The following is a 22,500-nucleotide window of genomic DNA, read 5'->3' on the forward strand; positions in this document are numbered from 1 at the left end:
TAATTAATCTAATGATAATACGTTTTAAAAATGTTGGAATTTTAATTAAAGAAGTAATAAAAACAAACAACAAACAAGCAAACGATTAACAGACTAAACTTGGCAAACAAACAAAAATATCCATACAAACGAACATGACATATTATTGTCAAAGGTATAATGAAAACTGTTTCAAGCAACAAAAAACGTGAGAAACTTCGAGGAAAGAAAAAATCCGTGAAACTGAGGAGTCAATGAAGCAACTACGTTGCAAGTAATAGCAATGTAGCATCGTTACATAAGTCATGTTATGAAATTAATTTGGTACATTTATCTACTGAAACGTGTAAAGGGTACAAATAAGGCATCAACAATATAAACAATATATATATATAGAGAGAGAGACAGAGGGAGAGAGAGAGAGAGAGAGAGAGAGAGAGAGAGAGAGAGAGAGAGAGAGAGAGAGAGAGGGGAGCGAGAGAGAGATATTATTTTCTGTAGCGCTGGTTCAACTGCTGTGAAAAAAACATTCGGCGACTAAAAACGTTTCCCAATAAGAAAGACAATACATTCGAGAGAGAAAAACACAGCATAGGACACACAGAGGATAATTATATCCTACACTGTCAATCAGCAACAGTAGAGACGAAATTGATAATGTTATAATGTTTTATAGTGCATTGTGTTATTCATTGATATATGTGTGATTGCACTTGAAACAATGTTTATATTTGATGCAGCTGACAATGGATCCGACCACAATCAGAAGGACAACTAGGCAGCCGGCAGCAATGCCAGCAATGATAGGCGTGGACAATCCGCTGAAAGAAAAATAGTCCATACTTTTGCTGCAAGCACAATCAATTGAAAAAATTAATATGTTACCCTTTTTGGCTCACGAAGTGTAGCCTATGCGATCGTAACTTTGTCTGTCTGTGCGTGCGTATGTGCGTGCGTGCGTCCGTGTGTATGTCTGTGGTAGAAACTTTAACATGATTTCGTCATTTGAAGACGTCACATTATGGCGTAAGAGGGTTAGACGTCACGCGAAGGAATGTCTCGGTCATTGTTATTTTGAGCGGGCCGAGACTACTGGTTGGCAGATGTGTCTGTAAGTAGGCTACATGCAGACAGACAGATCTAGTGTCTCGCTTTCTTGCACAGTGTCATCTATGCTTACTGTGTGTGTGTGTGTGTATGTGTGACGGAGTGATTGAGTTTGTGTTACTGTTTGTCGATTTCTTACGTGAGCCTTGAAGGCTTCGCCTCTTGTTTTGTCAAGTTCTGGAACTCCCTGTGTTTTCAAACACATCCATAAGGATGTTTATTTCTGTCCAAAAAGAAAATGCTCGGGTACTCGCTAGTGTGAATTTGCTAGCTTACCAATACAAGAAAAACAAGTCATCGACAAGAAAATCAGTTCATCTAGTTCTTAAGAACCAAAATGAACGTATTGCTATCGTTTCATCTTCAAGACTAGTTTACAATATTAGTCTTACCAACATACTTGCGACCAACACAGCATTGACACATTGTCTTGTTAACATGAGCTAATAATGAACCGAATTTATTGCAATGTTTTTCTTAAATAATATCACGCACACACACACGCACGCGCACCTACACACACACACACACACACACACACACACACGTACGCACGCACGCACTCACTCACACACACACCCACACACACACACACACACACACACACACACACACACACACACACACACACACGTTTGTTAATGCGAGTTTCATCTCAAAAAATTGCTTTACCTTCCACACGTTACTGCAGCAAATGAAATACATTCGCCTGTGGTCGGTGACGGACAAGATTCCAGTCGTGTTTCAGTTCCCACACAGTCCCACACATCCCCAGTGATCGGTCCACCAACTTTGTCGGCGTTTGAGAAAGCAACCGAGCCAGCTTCGACGTAAAACCTGAAAGTGGTAAAGGACATATTATAAACTGTGCGCATGTCATATTGCAGCATCGTTTGTGCCCCGTCTTATTTCATTCTAACGTTCTGTGATACATGTATTACGGTCGGGCTCTTAACATGGCCATGTTGCACAGTTATGGGATGAAAAATGTCCTTTACCGGTGTCACGGTCTCCGGTGTCACGTGATCGGCTCACCGTCGTGCTTCAATGAGTTTGGTTGGGCGTCAATCGTCGACGATAACCTCGAAGTAACAAATGTAAATTGATCTATGTGTAGACCATTAAATGATTTTTTCGCGTTGCGCGCGATGCCTACCTAATTTGTGTGGGAGCAACCCGGCCTCCTCTCTGCTTGACCGTGACCACTGAGCGGCCTAAGTTAATTGTCACTTCGCAAGGATTACAGTTTCTGAAATGTCAGGGTGTTGATTCCGTGCAGAGTTGTGTTTGTTTCTCCGTTCTCCTTATGTTACTTACATGGTTTTTTGGTCATTGCATTTGCAGATGGTTGCTAGAAAACATTGATTCCGGATGGCTTGATTTAAGCTATTCTGTTGGTAAAATTGTTCGCAGGGAAAGCTTAAGCCTCAAACTGTTGATGAAACAAGATGGCTTGAGCACCGAGTCAGCCCTACTTGCACACTGGTTTTTGTTGTAGACCTAACTTTGTACTATTGCAACATGATTTAGCTTAGATCGCACCAAACGACGCGGGGTAGTTTTGAGTGAATGCTGGCACTCGTTGCCCCCCCCCCCCCCCCCCGTCATAGCTAGTTCTCTGTGATCTGCATGTTTCTTTTTCAAGATGCACAAAGATTGCGTTGGTTACTGCCGACGGTGTATCTCACGTAAACATCTGCCAAGCGCTTATTTCTGCCGCTGGGGGGGGGGGGGGGTAATTAGGAAGGGAATAGTCTCCTATCCGCCCAGCGACCCTCCCCTTGACCCTGCTTGTGACCTCGATGTTTTATGCCCCCGCAAGGGGCACGGTAATCTCTAAGAACCCAAAACATCAAACAGAGATAACTGGCGGAAACCTTCCAATTGTAGTCTCCTGTATGACGGCTTACTAGTGCCAAAACCTCATAATTGTAATTATCAAGGGAAAATTTGTAATGTTCCCTTGATAATTACCATTTTCACGTGTTAATTACTAATTGTCCCGGGAAAATTACTAACTTTCACCTGTTAATTACTAATTTTTAGTTTAGGCTCACTTCCTAACGGATTGCTAGTGCCAAAACTAAAAATTAGTAATTTTCCCGTGAAAATTAGTAACTAACAGATGAAAACAGTAACTGACAACGTTAATTAGTAATTATCACGTGATAATAGGTAAAACCAGGTTTTGGCACTAGTAAGCCGTCATACTCCTGTCCGCCCAGCCGACCTTCCCCTTGACTCTGCTTGTGACCTCGATGTTTTATGCCCCCGCAAGGGGCACGGTACTCTCTAAGCACCCAAAGCCTCAGAGAGATAACTGGCGGAAACCTTCCTATTGCCCAATGTACAGGGTGACCCAAATGATAGCAACCCACAATAATGTGGACAACTTCTACATCTCCCGGCCGAATTACCTCATAGTTGGTGTACATGAACTTCACCTTAGGCCTGATCCGTCCACAAAGCGGCAAATGTGTGCGTCAAATGGTCTGACTTTTGGTCAATTTCCAAACAAGTTCCCAAATTCGGGAATCGAGTCAACGAGATGAAGTTTGAAATTCAGCGGTTGCCAAACTAAACTATTGTTCACATGGCAGACTTTCTACCAACTTATCTCCACCGTTCAATCCATTTTTGTCAAATCAAAACTGCTGCCCATGTGAACATCACAAACGATTGACTTTACGCGGCGATTCCAAGGCCAGAGCTAAGCAATCAGTAAGCGCGATAAAGGCAATCTGGGTAAAATATGCGCCAAGTCACGGCCGAGTCGAGCAGCGTTGAACTGAGTTTTCAAGTAGCGGCTAAAACTGTCCTAAATCGAACCTAAATCGTTGAGGCCATTATTTTTATGATGTGTTATTTTTGTCAGAGAATACTTAACTTACTTGGAAAATAAAAGTGATAGCATCTGTTCATATTGACTTTGGTTGCGTGCGAGAGCGAGAGTAAGGAAGACAACCCAACAAGATGAAACACCCCCCACATGTCAGTAACCTCCCATGCATTTCTATTCTGACTTTATTCTGACAGGTTTATCAGTTCCAATGTTCCGAAATCGAATGTGATAAAATCGTTATTACCCAATATTGACGGACTGTGTGATGATATCTTCTGCTATGGTCTGTTGAGACAGTGATATCAAAATCGAGACCGGAGGTCGAGATTTTGATATCACTGTCGAAACAGACCAATAGCAGAAGATATCACACAGTCAGTCAATGTTAGATATATTGCTAATTCTCTGGACATTTTGTATTTACTGTAAAGAAATTACAAAAGTATTTGTCTCAGTTTTGGCTGTTCCATATCCCTCTCTCTGAATATTATTTTTTTTTATTCACGCTTTTCTTGTACTTTTCAGTATTTCAAAATGTCTTTTCTTTCAAAAAGTCTTTAGCCACTTGCTCAACGAAATTCTGGGATAATTACATTGTCACGATCTAGTGACATGGATCAAGAAAGTGTCACTCGGTGGGGTGCCTTCTCTTGGTCAATTGCGACAGAAAGCGCCTGTTGTAATTTCTGTCAAGGGGTGTCGGTTTTTGCTGACAGCGAGCACGGGAATTTCGTGATTCAGTAGTTCCGCGTGCGTGATTCTGCTTGCGAGGCAGAATCGTGGAGTATACAACTCTCCTGTGTTCACTTTCAAGTGAATAACTATCGTTCTGATATCATTTTAAAGTGAAGCTAAAGAAACCTGGTATCGGCACTGCTGTGCATCTCCTATGATCTCAATGGTATCAAGGCACGGGTCATAGAGATCAATTTAGATCTAGATCTATTTCCGGTTGTGTATTCACACGCCAACGTTCGTTCGTCAAGATGGACGGCGATTTTGATTTGATAAGCGACTTTTTCTTAGAAGACTTCAATGAAGAGGACGAAAAATTAATGGCCGCTGCGCCCAAAAAAAGGAGATTCGAGAAAGTGACTGATGACGATGTGAACGCTCTCATCACCGATACAGAAAACGCCAACACCAAAAGAAAAACTGAACATGTGATACGGCTGATTTCAGATTTCATTCTTCAAACCGAAGAGTTTGCAAAACAGATGAGATCAGCTGATATAGCGAAAATTGAGGATCCAAAACTTGTTGCAAACATTCTTGTCAAGTTTCTTACAACGGTGAAACGCGAAGATGGAGATGAATATGAACCAGGTACGATTCGAGGATTTCTGTCCGCCGTCGATCGGCACATGGCAGCGAACGGAAAAGGCAAGATTTTTTCCAGCAATGATACGCTGTTTGAAAACGTTCGAGCAGTTGCAAAAAGCAAACAAAAAAAGCTGAAATCAGCAGGGAAAGGAAACTTACCTCAAAGAGCGTGTGCACTAACGGACGAAGAGGTGGAGACACTGTGGGACTCTGGTCAGTTGGGAGTGTCCACACCAAGAGCCATAATCAACACCCTGTGGTGGTTGAACTGCCTCCACTTTGGAATGCGGGCAAGAACCGAACATCGCCAGATGTGCTGGTCCGACGTAACTGTTCAGATGGACAGCAGTGGCCACCGCTTCTTGGAATTCAACGAGCGAACCACGAAAACAAGAACAGGGGTCTCCAGGCAGGATGTCAGGGCAAAACCGCGAGCGTATGAAGATGTTGAAAACCCTGAGCGGTGCCCTGTGAAGATCTTCGAGAAATATGCCTCTCTTCGCCCTGCAGAAACATGCGGCTCCAACTATCCGTTCTACCTCACATGCGTCGATGATCCCAAACCAGGCAAACAATGGTTTCGTGCAATGCCGATGGGAGTGAACACAATCGGCAGTTTGATGAAAGAAATGGCGGCCGCGTCCGAGATATCTTCCACCACAAGTAAACGAATCTCGGGTACCTCGGCGAGGAAGACGCTGCTACAGAAGCTCAATGATTCTGGAGTTCCCCCAACCCATATAATGGAGAAATCAGGACATAAAAACATTCAGTCTGTACTCAGTTACGCGAAAATGTCCGACAACCAGCAACTGCAAGTTTCCCGAATTCTGTCAACCACGCGCACTTGCACAGTCTCAAAGTTGGGAGCTATGACGTCAACTACTGATGACGCAGATTCCAGTGCCTCGGCCTCAGGCGGAAACACACTCCGCCAGCCAGCAGTGACCTTTGATGCGCCCATTCATGGAGGAGTTTTCAATTTCAATTTCACAATGCCGCAATGAGTTTCTTCTTCGTCTTCAGTTGCAGAGCACCAAATTCCATTCAGTTACATTAAGTTGTGTACGTGTGTGTGGTTGTTTTTTTCTTCTTTTTTTTACTCCTAAGTTGATGAGGCCCAATGACAAGAATCCAAGATAAACTGGAACGAATTTATATTTCAAGCAAAGAAAGTGTTCGTGTTCTTGTTTGTTTCATTGCAATAAATTTGCGTTAATCAACTATGCGTGTTCTCTCTCTCTCTCTCTCTCTCTCTCTCTCTCTCTCTCTCTCTCTCTCTCTCTCTCTCTCTCTCTCTCTCTCTCTCTCTCTCTCTCTCTCTCTCTCTCTCTCTCTCTCTCTCTCTCACTCTCTCTCTCTCTCTCTCTCTCTCTCTCTCTCTAAAAGGTTGAAATGACGTCAAGTGTAGCTAAAGATACGTCACTTCCTGGTTACACAATGGCTGTCGCACAAGTTCTTGATCAAGCAAACTGAACGCGAAAGTGGCTTCTACCGTGATTTCCAGGTTTGCATTGTGTCGGCTCTAATTTTTTCTTTCAAAATCAAAATAAAAGAATCGAAACTTTATTCACGAATACCATTTTGTAAGCCACTAAAACCAAAGACAAGCCACACTATTTTCCTTCCACCATTCCTCGATGGAAAAGAGTTCGTGTTGTTTTTGTTTTAATTTTTGTCTTTGTCGTTGATCATTGTATACACAAATTACACAAACGTCATCTTGTGAGGGACCAAAAAATATTGAAACTCTCGGATGATTTTTTTGTGTGGTATCAACCTCGACCTACGGTCTCGGTTGATACCACAAAAAAATCATCCTCGAGTTTCAATATTTTTCGGTCCATCACTCGATTACGTTGTGTAATCTCTATTAGCTGAACTTGATATGTGACAAGGTTAGTCACGTGTTATTGTCAAGGTTGTCTGTCTGAGACACGATAACTGGACACTTGACAATCAGCGGCAAGAGGAGAAGGGTCGGTGTTTTGCGTCCCTAGAGTTTGATGGTTTTCATCACGACTAGATATTTCACTTCTATCTACGTGCCGTTTCTGCTAGCACAGATAGGGCTCTATTGGAACTTCAACGAGATACCACCTTCTCACAGTTACATGTTTTCTGAGGACGAGTCGTCAATTTCTCTTCGCCGTGCGGGGATGGTTCTTCACCGCAGAAAGTATTCGGCAAGAGGTTGGATGGTGTGTCACTGTTGACGAACAGAGGCCATTCCAGGGAGGAAGCGGGTTTTGCTTCCATGAGAGTGCTACATTCATAGGCTTTTTGAGGTAATAAATCATTATTTAACGCTGTTGACGAGTCTGTGTTTGTGGAATGAAATACTCTCTGTTGTTCTTTCCAGGTTAGCGCATAATTTGCTCTCTGTGACGCTAAAATACTAATCTGTATATGGTTTTTGCAGATAGGGAGAGAAGGACGGAAAATGGCTGATTTGCTGTTGTAAAAAGTCCGTTTGTGCAGGCCCACGTGCTCGATGAGATATGTAAAGATGACATGTTTAAAGGTGGAGGTTGAGGGGTAGCTGGCATGTTTAGTGCACCGATGCTTTCTGTTGCAGCCTTTCTATCTTCTGTTCGGCTGCTTATCCGCGGGACACTGCTAGCTGCAGACGCTGTATGTGATGTAACCAGCTAACCGGCTAACCAGCAAACCGGCTAACCAGCGACTGGGTGCGGCGCCTGATGTCTCCACAGTTCCCTGCTTCGTCACCACGCTAACTAGCACTACATTCTACGGAGCAGTTGTGGAGACTAAAGACAAATTACAGGCCGTCCACCCAGTGGCAAAACAAAGCTAAGTGCACCATGTCTTTGCACCCCGTTGACCACCGTTGTCATTTTTTCTATCTGTGATTATAATTATTCGAGTAGTGACAACGTGGGATGTGTGACACCTGCATTAACTAGCACTTTTGAGCAGAACAGTTATATTTTCCTAACTTTACACGGGATCAGCGTGTTACTATAATTTTCTATATTCTAACTGGCATTTTGTCAGTGACCATTGGTTTTACGTTTTTTTGAACGTAAAAGAACATATTTTGAGTGAAGTCTCGAGGGAGGTGGCGAGTTATTACATAAACAGGCGTCTGAAACTTATACTTTTGTTGTCTCTATTTAATTGTATGACTGCGAGAGTGGATCGTGGTGTGGTTAGTTAGTTAGAAGTAACTAACCGTTTCATAATCACCTTAAGTGATATATTGAAACGTGACATACATTTTCATATATTTTTGTTTGTTTTTAAATTTAGGTGTTTTTGTTTTTGAAGTGGGGAAGCAATAAAGAGGTCGTCGATATCAAAACTGATATCGACGGAAATGTTGTCGATATCACTTTTGCACTGAGCTCAATTTTGCCCAATTGACCAATGGAAATCCACGTAACATATGCAATAGCAATATACATATTTATCAGTCACAATGTCTCCAAAGGCAGAATCATATCAGATCTCGGCTCACGCCTCGATCTGATATGATTTACACGTTTTGATACTGTTACTGATAATTTTGGATATTAAAGTCACATCATTAACAAGGTCTTGTTGCAAATCGCTCATGTTTGATCTCTACCTGCTGTGAAATGTGAAATACCTGTGCCTGGCAGTTGCCTAAATAATAATACTGTGGAACAACATCTGCATCGGTCAAATATCTTCTAAATTCACCAGCTGACTGCGTTTGTCGCATATTTTCTGGAAGATTATTTCACAAATCTGTCGTTGAAGAAAAAACTGAAGATTTACATAACTCACTTCTTCATAATGGAACCTTACGTTCAAGAGGGCGTCGTCTGTGGTAAGGATTTACATCGAAAACCAGGACCGGCAGTTTGGAATATAATTATTCTGGGGTTAAACGATTTACAATTTTATAATACAGCAACAGTTTATGACGACGTCGTCTTTCTTTCAGGGGCACAAACCCCGATTCATTATACAATTTTGTGTGGCTTGTACCACGAACTGCACTTACAATAATTCGGATTGCATCGAGATGCAAGGTCTCCAACTCGTCTGCTAAACACTTCGTACAGTTATCCCAAATAACGTCTGCGTAATCAAACGCTTGGTAATATAAAGGATTTGTATATAACTTCAAGCGATTTTCTGTTTAAACGATACTTGAATAAACCAAAACACGCAATTGACTTTCTACATTTAGCAATGAGACTTTTTATGTGGGAATCCCATTTACAATTACCTTGTAGGATGGCGCCAAGGTGCTTCTGATTTTCAACATCAATCAAAAGTGAATCTTCAAAATACAATGGTGGAAGTAACACATTTTTTTGCCTACAAATGTCCAACAATTCTGTCTTTTGACAATTAAAAGTGACCTTCCATTTAAAAGATGAATATTCACAGGTCAAATGCGTTTGACACACAACAATCTCACAAAATAAGCTTAAACCATGTTGAACATGCGTTTTGGTTGCTTCGGATTTTCTTGTTGAACAGAGAGCGACAGATTTAGAACCGACTCCAGACGGATGGGAAATGCCGTATTATGTCGTCTAAATGTTCCAAAGCCTGTGTCTGCCCCTGTAACAATAACTTTTCGTAGCATCAAGAAGATTGATAAGGAGTCTTTTAGACATGATGTAGCTGGTTTATCTCAAGATTGCTCTGTCACTGAATATAACCAGACGTTGCGCTCAATTCTTGATAGGCACGCCCCTCTCTGCCAACGCACGGTTCGTCAGCGGAAATCTAACCCGTGGTTCAGTAGCATCTCTGAGCAGTTTGGCAAACTGAAACGTGAACGTCGTCAGGCGGAGAGGTGCTGGCTTAAATCCAAACTCACTGTTCACAAAGAGATTTTTGAAACCATCAAACGCAAAGCAAATGACTTAGTTGAAGGCGCTAAAACTGCTTTCTTCTCTGCCCAGATTATAGGTAGTAGAACATGCAAAGAACTTTTTCAAAATTTCAATTCTCTGCTTGGAAAACAGACGGTTTCCAGCCTCCCTACCACCCATGACCCCAAGGACCTGCCAACTGTATTTTCTGACTACTTCACTGAGAAGATCGAAACCATCAGAAATAGCTTTCCTCCACCAGTGGCTTGGCCTCCAGCTACACAATTCTCTGGTTCTTTGTTGGATAGCTTCACTCCTGTATCTGAGCAGTTTGTTTTGAAGATTTTGAAGAACACAGTGCCAAAGTCTTGTGAGCTAGACCCCATCCCCACCAACTTGTTTTATGAAAACCTTGACCTTTTTCTTCCCATCATAACCAACATAATCAACTCTTCTCTCACTTCTGGCACTGTGCCAATGGACTTGAAAACTGCAGTAGTTAAACCTTTGATCAAGAAACCATCTCTGGATAAAAATCAGTTGAAAAACTATAGGCCTGTTTCCAACTTGCCATTCATTTCTAAAATTCTGGAAAAAGTAGTGCTTAGTCAGCTTCTCTCCCACCTTGAAACCAACAACCTCTGCAACCCTCTTCAGTCAGCGTATAGGGCTGGCCACAGCACCGAGACTGTTTTGCTTCGTGTTGTGAATGACATTCTTTCTGCTCTGGATAATGATGACCTATCAGTTCTGCTTCTCTTGGATAACTCAGCTGCGTTTGATACGATCGATCACTCTGTTCTGCTCTCTCGTCTCGAATCTGTTTTTGGCATTCACTCTACCGCTCTTCACTGGTTTAGTTCATATCTACAGGGCCGTAGTCAGTATGTGTCTGTCAATAATCTCTCATCTCCTCCATCTCCTCTCTGTTTCGGCGTTCCCCAGGGATCAGTTCTAGGCCCAGTTTTATTTGTACTATACACCACTCCTCTCTCTGCCGTCATCAAGCAACACGCAGTCAATCACTACCTCTTTGCAGACGACACACAACTCCAACAAGCATGCAAGCCTACAGAAATCCAAGCGGTGACGCACACTCTCCAAAACTGCACTTCAGATATTAAATCATGGATGACAAACAATATGCTCAAGTTAAATGATGACAAGACTGAATTTCTTCTTTTCTCTGGAGCTTTCTCTTCGACCACTTCCCTTCCAGCCTCCATCACAGTAGGTTCTAGTGACATTTCTCTCTCTGATAGTGCTAGGAATCTTGGGTTCATCATGGACTCCCACCTCTCAATGAAACAACACATCAAAAAAGTCTGTCAGACATGTTACTTTGAGATCAGAAGAATAGGTTCCATAAGAAAATTTCTCACTGTTGATGCCACTAAAACTCTCGTTACATCCTGCATTCTGTCCAGATTAGATTACTGCAACTCCCTTCTCATAGGCTGCCCTGACTCCACTCTCCAACCCTTGCAAAAAGTACAACACTCTGCTGCACGTCTCATTTTCAGAGCACAGCATCGACAACCCTGCACTCCTCTCATGAAAGAACTTCACTGGCTTCCTGTATCTGAACGTATTAGGTATAAAGCTGCCTGCTTCTGCTACAATATCATCTCTGAATCGGCACCTGCCTATCTTTCTGAACTGGTCTCTCTCTACACTCCCTCTCGCACCCTTCGTTCTTCTGATGATGCTCGACTTCTCTGTCAAGGTCGCTTTAAACGCAAGGCTCATGGCTTCCGCACGTTTTCGTATTATGGACCTCAGTTATGGAATTCACTCCCCTTTCAATTACGTCACTCTCCATCCATTTCATCTTTTAAGTCCAATTTGAAAACTCACTTGTTCCAACAACACTACGGATAGTTCCTTAGTATAGAGTCTGGGGATGTGAGATGTGCATGATGTGTTGTTTGAATCTGACAGTGATTGTATGATTTTTGTATACATGTATTGTTGTCACGCGCTTTGAACTTCTGATAAGGCGCTTTATAAATGCCCGTTATTATTTATTATTATAAAGATACATTTGACGTAAAGCGAGTGACGCAATTTCACTTGATTTTTCCGAACTTTGATAATTTAAATTTCAAGTGAGCGGGTCGGCATTGCACATTCAGAGGATGGGTGATGTCTTGCTGTTCCGTAAAGCACCCACCGACAAATCTCGCTTTTCAGTATTTTTTTTTAGATAAAGAGAGTGTTATCTGATAGCATCATTCTTTAGAATAAATCACGCTCATATTGTTGATTTAAATTATTACTTTGACTTGTTTATTTTTAGCGTGATAAACAAAAAGGGTTCCTGCCTGAACGTTATCACATTTAAAGGGTCACCTAGAATCCGTCCTGATTGGTTAAAAACAACATATAGGCACTGAATTGGTAATAATGATGTATAGAGTGCACACATGCCTGTCTTTTACATTGAGTCAAGTTAATTATGACTAAATGTTTTAACATTGACGGGGATTCGAGATCAATCAATCAATATGAGGCTTATATCGCGCGTATTCCGTGGGTACAGTTCTAAGCGCAGGGATTTAATTTTTTTTTTAAATTATGCAATTTATATCGCGCACATATTCAAGGCGCAGGGATTTATTGATGCCGTGTGAGATGGAATGTTTGTGCACAATACATTACGCATTCATGTCGGCCAGCAGATCGCAGCCATTTCGGCGCATATCCTACTTTTCACGGCCTATTATTCCAAGTCACACGGGTATTTTGGTGGACATTTTTATCTATGCCTATACAATTTTGCCAGGAAAGACCCTTTTGTCAATCGTGGGATCTTTAACGTGCACACCCCAATGTAGTGTACACGAAGGGACCTCGGTTTTTCGTCTCATCCAAAAGACTAGCACTTGAACCCACCACCTAGGTTAGGAAAGGGGGGAGAAAATTGCTAACGCCCTGACCCAGGGTCGAACTCGCAACCTCTCGCTTCCGAGCGCAAGTGCCTTACCACTCGGCAACCCAGTCCGATATGAGGGGGTGTGTGTGTGTGTGTGTGTGTGTGTGTGTGTGTGTGTGTGTGTGTGTGTGTGTGTGTGTGTGTGTGTGTGTGTGTGTGTGTGTGTGTGTGTGTGTGTGTGTGTGTGTGTGTGTGTGTGTGTGTGTGTGTGTGTGTGTGTGTGTGTGTGTGTGTGTGTGTGTGTGTGTGTGTGTGTGTGTGTGTGTGTGTGTGTGTGTGTGTGTGTGTGTGTGTGTGTGTGTGTGTGTGTGTGTGTGTGTGTGTGTGTGTGTGTGTGTGTGTGTGTGTGTGTGTGTGTGTGTGTGTGTGTGTGTGTGTGTGTGTGTGTGTGTGTGTGTGTGTGTGTGTGTGTGTGTGTGTGTGTGTGTGTGTGTGTGTGTGTGTGTGTGTGTGTGTGTGTGTGTGTGTGTGTGTGTGTGTGTGTGTGTGTGTGTGTGTGTGTGTGTGTGTGTGTGTGTGTGTGTGTGTGTGTGTGTGTGTGTGTGTGTGTGTGTGTGTGTGTGTGTGTGTGTGTGTGTGTGTGTGTGTGTGTGTGTGTGTGTGTGTGTGTGTGTGTGTGTGTGTGTGTGTGTGTGTGTGTGTGTGTGTGTGTGTGTGTGTGTGTGTGTGTGTGTGTGTGTGTGTGTGTGTGTGTGTGTGTGTGTGTGTGTGTGTGTGTGTGTGTGTGTGTGTGTGTGTGTGTGTGTGTGTGTGTGTGTGTGTGTGTGTGTGTGTGTGTGTGTGTGTGTGTGTGTGTGTGTGTGTGTGTGTGTGTGTGTGTGTGTGTGTGTGTGTGTGTGTGTGTGTGTGTGTGTGTGTGTGTGTGTGTGTGTGTGTGTGTGTGTGTGTGTGTGTGTGTGTGTGTGTGTGTGTGTGTGTGTGTGTGTGTGTGTGTGTGTGTGTGTGTGTGTGTGTGTGTGTGTGTGTGTGTGTGTGTGTGTGTGTGTGTGTGTGTGTGTGTGTGTGTCTGTCTGTCTGTCTGTCTGTCTGTGTGTGTGTGTGTGTGTGTGTGTGTGTGTGTGTGTGTGTGTGTGTGTGTGTGTGCGTGGAGCGATTCAGAGACATCTACTGGACCGATCTTCATTAAACTTACATGAGAGTCCCTAGGTGTAATATCCCCAGACGTATTTATTTTTATATTTAGTCAAGTTTTGACTAAATATTTTAACGTAGAAGGGGGAATCGAGACGAGGGTCGTGGTGTATGTGTGTGTGTGTGTGTGTGTGTGTGTGTGTGTGTGTGGTGTATGTGTGTGTGTCTGTCTGTCTGTCTGTGTGTGTGTGTAGAGCGATTCAGACTAAACTACTGGACCGATCTTTATGAAATTTGACATGAGAGTTCCTGGGTATGAAATCCCCGAACGTTTTTTTCATTTTTTTGATAAATGTCTTTGATGACGTCATATCCGGCTTTTCGTGAAAGTTGAGGCGGCACTGTCACGCCCTCATTTTTCAACCAAATTGGTTGAAATTTTGGTCAAGTAATCTTCGACAAAGCCCGGACTTCGGTATTGCATTTCAGCTTGGTGGCTTAAAAATTAATTAATGACTTTGGTCATTAAAAATCTGAAAATTGTAAAAAAAACATTAAAATTTATAAAACGATCCAAATTTACGTTCTTCTTATTCTCCATCATTTGCTGATTCCAAAAACATATAAATATGTTATATTCGAATTAAAAACAAGCTCTGAAAATTAAATATATAAATTGTCGAAATCAATTTAAAAACACTTTCATCTTATTCCTTGTCGGTTCCTGATTCCAAAAACATATAGATATGATATGTTTGGATTAAAAACACGCTCAGAAAGTTAAAACAAAGAGAGGTACAGAAACGCGTGCTATCCTTCTTAGCGCAACTACTACCCCGCTCTTCTTGTCAATTTCACTGCCTTTGCCATGAGCGGTGGACTGACGATGCTACGAGTATACGGTCTTGCTGAAAAATGGCATTGCGTTCAGTTTCATTCTGTGAGTTCGACAGCTACTTGACTAAATATTGTATTTTCGCCTTACGCGACTTGTTTATTCTTATAAATACCTTTGATGACATCATATCCGGCTTTTTGTAAAAGTTGAGGCGGCACTGTCACACCCTCATTTTCAACCAAATTGATTGAAATTGTGGTTAAGCAATCTTTCACGAAGTCCGGACAATGGCATTGCATTGCAGCTTGGACGCTTAAACATTAGTTTGTCCATTAAAGTTGTCATTAAAATCAACTGTTCGTAAACAGATTTAAAATTGATTGCAGCGTATTCTTCATCAAATTCTGAATCTAAAAATATACACAAAATTATGTTATGTTTACTCCTAAAATGTGATCACAATTAGGCTAACGATAATAGGTTAATTAGTGCTACGATTAACATTTAGGAATTCGATCCAAAAATGATTTCATCTCATTCGTTATCATTGCCAATTCTAAAAATATATGGATATAATATGATGTCTTCAAAACAATCTCAGAAAGTTAAAAAGGATAGAGAAAAGCGCGCTTTCCTGCTTACCGCAATACGCTATTGCGCTATTCTGGCTTGTCAATTTCAATTCGTGTTGCACGAGAAAAGTGAGCAATTTTCTTGCCACTGGGATTGACGAAGCTGTTGTGTCTTGGTAAAATAAAATGCAGTGCGTTTAGTTTCATTCTGTGAGTTCGACAGATTGACTAAATGTTGTAATTCCGCCTTACGCGACTTGTTTTCTTTTACACTAGAGTAGACTTCTACTTTTCATGCTTGTGTCTTTCTTTGTGGAAAGTCACTCAGTCAACTTCAAACTTGAACAAATCGCAGAAAAGTTACTACTGCAAGTTTTTTGAAGTTGTACAAGCTCTAACATCACAGGAAGCCAGAAGAAACGGAAAGAGAGAAGTGTCATGGACCTGTAACCACGTACGCAGCATGTCTTTAAGGGATTTGGGACCTCGGGCGGGCGGTATAAGAATAAGAATACTTTATTATCTCATAGAGAAATTCAGGGGTGGTACATAACAATAATACAAACAAGACATTGATTATACATAAAACATATAGCACTATATAACATGGACATCTTTAAAGTACTGCGCTTACATATTCTCGCACACCTACGCGTATAACGAACTATGGCTAAACATCATTGCAAAATATCATAACATACAATATATCGCAGGAAATATACGGTTGTACATAAAACCAATACATACATGTACATTACTACTGATTGCACTGGCAGAAGAGGGGCTGAGTCGGGTATGTGGATGTGTTTACATGTTGCTAAGGGTGATGGATTTGGGGATGAAGCTGTTTTGCAGCCTGAGTGTCCTAGCTTTGTGCGTGCGAAGTCTACGGCCAGAGGGAAGGAGTTCATAGAGGTGGGCTAGGACATGGGACCTATCTGAAGCTATCCGCCTACTCTTTCTCACCACACGCTTTTCATACAGGGACTCCACACTTGCTTGCTGCCTGCCAATCACCTTGCTACTGACATTCACCATTCGCACTAAGACATTCCTGTTCTTCACACTCAGACCTCCATACCAGGATACAAAACCAAAAGTGATGACAGACTCGATGAAAGAGCGGTAGAAAGTTTGAAGGATAGAAGGGTTCACATTCAACTTCCTAAGTTTCTGAAGGCAGTAGATGCGTGACTGACATTGTTTGTGTATGAGGGTGGTGTTTGCATTGAAGGACAGCTTATCATCGATAACTGTGCCAAGATACTTATATTCAGTCACACGCTCAACAGTCACACCATCAATCATCAGGTCAGGGACAGGGGCAGGGTTTCTTCTAAAGTCTATCAGAAGTTCTTTGGTCTTTGTCACATTTAGGTCTAAAAAGTTGTCTTTACACCAGGCGTTGAAACGTTCTACTTCTGCAAAGTAAGTTGCGTCACTATTGGAGAGATCTTCTAGCGCTGTATCATCTGAATATTTGATAAGAAGGGTGGAGTCAGTGCCACTGCAGTCGTTAGTGTAGAGTGTGAACAACATAGGGGAGATAACTGTACCCTGTGGAGAGCCTGTATAGGGTGTTCTGGGGGAATAAGGGTTAACAGAATGAAAACCCGACTCACGTGTCTTCCTCCAGTTGGCGGCACACAACTTCCGCATCTTTTTCATCCCACCCCGTAGAGCAGACAGATCGCCATATTTGATTGTCAAAGAATTCCACCCGTCCATTGGAGGCGAGGCGAAGATCTCCTGTGTGGTAAATAATGGAATCATATTGATTTATGCTCCAATTCTTGAATCAAATAATAATTAAAAAAAACACATTTTCTCCGTTTAAAGCTAGAATTAATATTAGAATATGCCACTCGCCAAAGTGTCATGTCCAAAATTCAACTGATACAGTGATAGACATCATTGATAAAGAACTGATGCTTTTACACTCAATTTCACCCATTTGTTTAGTACATGTAGTGATTACTGTAAGAAAGCCTTATACCCCTTATGCTATTAACTTTCACACGTTATTTTAAAATTAAGGGCTCAACGCTTACTGTTATTTTTCTAACTGTGTAACTTTTAGTTGCTTTTTCAAAAGCTAGATTTAAAGAATGTTTCCACAAACACTGATGAGTAGTAAGAGTAGTTGGTGGGCTTTGTTTGTTATACCCTCCCAACTTGACGGATATCCGGGACTGATACAAGTTAATGTCCTTTTTCAGTTTACATTGTGGTTTGCATGCCTAAAACTAGTTTTGTTTAGGTCTACCATAGTCAAAATGTAGAATTAGAAGGCAGGGATAGTAGAAACAGGGTATTCAAATTATTACTGTGGCTAAAGGGATAGCTTATCTTGAATGAAACACAGTTTGTACATTTTGTATCCGTTTTACGTGTTCAGTTTTATGTTTGTTCGTGTTTCATGCTTGAAATTTAATGTTCAACGTTTGTACAGAGTTGTATGTTTTCAATCTACCTATCAAGTGACTGTTTTTTTGCGTTGTTTATTGTAAACTGATACCTCCATTTTATTTGCAATTATTATAGAGCTGATTTATATACCGACTCACCATAGACTTTTTGAAATATTTTCAGTTGTGGTTTTGAAGAAAGATCTGACACCCAATTCTCAAGTTTTCTGGGATATTAGCACGTTAAAGGCAGAACAAAAACCGTTATAACTTTTGTTAGGTGTAGACTCCGACCTTAAGCCATTAGCATTTGTTTTTTAACAATGTATTTGCGTCCTGTTCTGTCTGTCTGTGTGTTTCAACAACAAAAACCACAACAACCAACACCAACACCACTACAACAACAACACCAACAACCACTACTACAACAACAACAACAACAGTCTTTCCCCCACTGTGTCCCTCCTTCCCATGAAGGGATTGTAGGATGCTGATGTTTACCGTGTGATTGTGCTCCTGCAGGCATAGGTCGGCACACTGCAAACAAAAGAACACAAGTCTTTGAATAGTTTAATCAATGTTGTAAAGTTGAAGCCGATGCCACTGTGTAGCACGAGCACATTACTCCCCAATGCAAGTGTACTTCCGAATAACAATTACGAGCTCCCCTTACAAGAAAGTACACTCCCGCTAGTTAAGAGTTTCTAGTGAAATGCCAAAAACAATGCCGAATAATATGTGGATACCAGCACACTTTCTATCAATAACGTTGGCTACCACGCTAGTCATCGGGCGATTCGACCAACATTTACATAGTTCCACAACACAAACTGTATCAAGCTCAACGTGACAAATCTTTTTTAATGTTTATGTTTGGTTTTTTTCGCTTTCAGACGCGATGCACAAACATACACGAAACGGTGGTTGTACATGCGAAAATGTGCACAGAAGTATTCTTCCGGAAAAAGCCGAAGCAGTATGTGACGTAACTCGTACTTGGGGATTCGCAAACTCGGGGCCGGGCTGACAATATTCAGTCGGAATTAAACCACCTGCACCCAGTACTGACACGAAGCATTGTACGTGGAATACAGGCCGAATGCAATTTATTGTATGATTCAATCCCATCAGGTTCTGGAGTTGCATAACCTTTCTCGTATTCCCAGAGTAGCCGCCAACAGCATTCTGTAAGTCATTGTCACACAACTGATTGACCGATTTTAACCAGCAGACCGGCCGCCTAACCGCTGAAATTCACCGTGCGCAAACGGACGGGTTTTTTTGTTTTACCGAATCAAGTTTTAATCAGCTTTGGCAAAGTTCAAGCATAATTTTTACCCTTTCTGGTTTTAACATGTTCAACTAATATCGAGAAAGATGTACAATGATTGACAATTAGAATCTATACTCAAACTTAATTATATACTTATATGTAAAACGAAAGCGCCTAGTATAGAGTAATCGCCCACCCCCTACTTTGGGTCAAACTCTGTGCATATGGTATAGCACCAAGAAAACGCCCATCCCAAACATTTGGATCAGTGGTGTTGACATGTTTAATTACACCCCCGGTATAGGGGTGTGTATAGGATTCGGTCCATGTGTTTGTTTGTTTGTTTGTGTTCGCATATAGATCCCAAGAATGAACGGACCGATCGTCACCAAACTTGGTGAACAGGTTCTATACATTCCTGAGGCGGTCCTTACAAAAATTGGGACCAGTCAAACACACGGTTAGGGAGTTATTGGTGTGTATAGGATTCTACAAGGACTTATAGAGGGACATCTTAATTGTCAAAGGGAAATAACCATTCTCACTCAGTCACTGCCACCAACTGAGAAGGTTATTTCCCTTTGACGGGGGTGTTTTTCCTACCTCGGAGGAATTTCTTGTTAGATTTGTGTTGTTGTTTTTGTTTGCTTTGTATAGTTCAGCACCATGTAGACTTTTTTTTATCCAAGGGAATAATGACTTGATAGTGAAAGACAGCTGTAACTGATGTTAAGTGTATACTCTCACCACTGGAGTATCTAGATGGCCAAGCCACAAGAGATTAACAATGTGTTCAAGTTCAAGGGGTCTAACTTGCAAGATTTAAAGAGAGCAAGTTAACAGACCAGTGTTTTACTTCACCGTGTTCGTCAATGTTATGTTATCTCCCTTTTAACGCCTTGCCCATTTCTTTGCCAGATGGCTTTGACTCGTAAAAATGACTGAATGTTTTAACATTGACTGGGAATCGAGATGAGGGTGTGATGTATGTATGTGTGTGTGTGTGTGTGTGTGTGTGTGTGTGTGTGTGTGTGTGTGTGTGTGTGTGTGTGTGTGTGTGTGTGTGAGTGTGTGTGTGTGTGTGTGTGTAGAGCGATTCAGAGAAAACTACTGGACCGATCTTCATGAAACTTTACATGAGAATTCCAGAGTATAATACCCCCAGAAGATTTATTTATTTTTTCAACAAATGTCATTGATGACGTAATATCCGGCGTTTTGTGAAAATTGAGGCAGCACTGTCACGCCCTCATTTTTCGATAAAAATGGATTTAATTTTTGGTCAAGCAATCTTCGACGAAGGCTGGACTTCGGTATTGCATTTCAGTTTGGAGGCTTACAAATTAATCAATGAGTATGGTCATTAAAAACCTAAAAATTGTAATTAAAATTATTTGTTTATAAAGCGATTAAACAATAATCATCTTATTTTCCATCATTTTCTGATTCCAAAAACATAAATATGTTATACTTGGATTAAAAACAAGCTCTGAAAATTAAAAATATAAGAATTATAATCAAAATCGATTTTCCGAAATCGAGTTATAAACAATGCCATCGTATTTCGTGTTGTTTCCTGATTACAAAAACATATAGATATGTTATGTTTGGATTAAAAACAAGCTCAGAAAGTTAAAAAGAATAGAGATACAGAAAAGCGTGCTACTCTGCTTAGTGCAACCGCTACCGCGCTATTCTGGCTTTTTAATTTTACTGCCTTTTCCACGAGAGGGGGACTGACGATGCTATACGGTCTTGGTGAAAAAATGCAGTGCGTTCAGTTTCATTCTGTGAGTTCGACAGCTTGACTAAATGTAGTAATTTCGCCTCACGCGACTTGTTTTATTATTCCGATACTAAAAACCGACAAATAATATTTGTTTTTAGTTTAATAAAATGCACAAGATACAAGAGTTAATTAATAGTAGATGAACAGTACAATTTTTTAAAGCTTTTTTAAACAAAGTTCATGGCAGACTAAAAAGCACTTGTACCGGATGGTGTTTCAGTATGTACTGAGAGAAGGTGTTGTGGACAACTGGTTTTATTTTACTGAAGAAACTGAAGACACTGATCTACAATACAGCATTATCCTTTGCTGTCTCAGACGATGGTGCGATGTTGACCCGCTTAGGTACGCCGATCAGATAGAAAGAATGAAACAACACATCGAGGCGTGTTGCCATGTCATGCTAGACTGCAGTGACACACAGTGATGGTGAGCCGACCACGCCTACATAACACGCCTGACGCTGCTGACGGACACGGACTTCACGGACTTCACGTTCCACCAGGAAGTTGGGAACACTCTTCTTCGTTGACCCAGATCTACACTATTCGCTTTGTTGAACTTTCCTCAACTGTGCCTTCGTGAAATATATATCGAGACAAAACTCTGTTGACAAACAATCAAACAATCAACAATAACATGGCATACCATGCTATACGACTAACGATACACATGTTATCGTTGTCCTGTCGCGTTTCGTTCTTTTTCATTTTCTTTTCTTTTTTCCTTTTGCTTTTTTTTCTCTTGTCAAAAAGGTTGTAAGCTGAAAGAATTATAAATAAAAAATAAAAAATAAATAAAAAAAATAAATAAAAAAAAGCACTTGTAATTCGTCGATACATAAGCGAGAGAAACTTGCAACGTGATTGTTTCAATAACGATATTGTCAGTAACCACAAGAAATTAGAACGATTAACTGCGGGTGTTTGGATAATTGTGTGTACAGTTCGAGTTAGAACTACTGTTTGTGCAGGCTTTGCTATGCCTTTCGCGACAAATGAAAATGTCGGGGGTATCGACGGTTTGATCAACGATCATGTCTTTTACGATTTGATGACTCTGCGCGTTTTATCGATTAGCAACTAACAGTATGAGTTACAGTTATGCTTGATGTACCCGTGAGCATGCAGTTTTACTTTTGTAGTCAATTAATTATTGGTTGTACAATATTTACCAGAACCTTCTGTGCTCCCTACAAATGAACAACCCCCAAGCAACTGAATGACGTCCCCTGAGAGTCGCTGCTTCGCCGAATTCAAAAACATAAAGTTGGCATGTTATTTCTTAATTATGTGGTATCTGTATTTATCGTGGAGGCTGAAGCTAAGTTTGCATGGTAAGAATGTTTTAAATCCTTCACGTTTTCTATTCCTATAGTTGTTGCCCTGAAATACGCAAACATATCGTTCATTTCAGTACTGAACTTACGCAGGCGTCTGCTACGACGGACATTTAATAGAATCAGTCTACTTCCAAATGCTGTCTGGTTTGACATCTATCAGAATAACACTTGTAATTTTAGCCACGGGGAATTTTAGGGTCA

General features: G+C 41.2%; 1 protein-coding gene across 1 annotated transcript in view; it reads right to left on the reverse strand.

Annotated features, from left to right (window-relative positions):
- The window catches only part of LOC138963850 (galectin-3-binding protein-like), a 50,304-nt gene that overhangs the window by 25,646 nt on the left and 2,158 nt on the right, over positions 1-22,500 (reverse strand). Inside the window, exons 2-4 of the mRNA XM_070335708.1 lie at positions 18,397-18,432; positions 17,110-17,236; positions 1,759-1,923 (exon numbers count right to left, since the gene is read on the reverse strand). Coding sequence (XP_070191809.1) covers positions 1,759-1,923; positions 17,110-17,236; positions 18,397-18,432 — 328 coding nt within the window. The remainder of the gene's footprint in view (positions 1-1,758; positions 1,924-17,109; positions 17,237-18,396; positions 18,433-22,500) is intronic.

The sequence above is a fragment of the Littorina saxatilis genome, linkage group LG4 (assembly GCF_037325665.1).
Source record: "Littorina saxatilis isolate snail1 linkage group LG4, US_GU_Lsax_2.0, whole genome shotgun sequence".
Lineage (NCBI taxonomy): Eukaryota > Metazoa > Mollusca > Gastropoda > Littorinimorpha > Littorinidae > Littorina > Littorina saxatilis.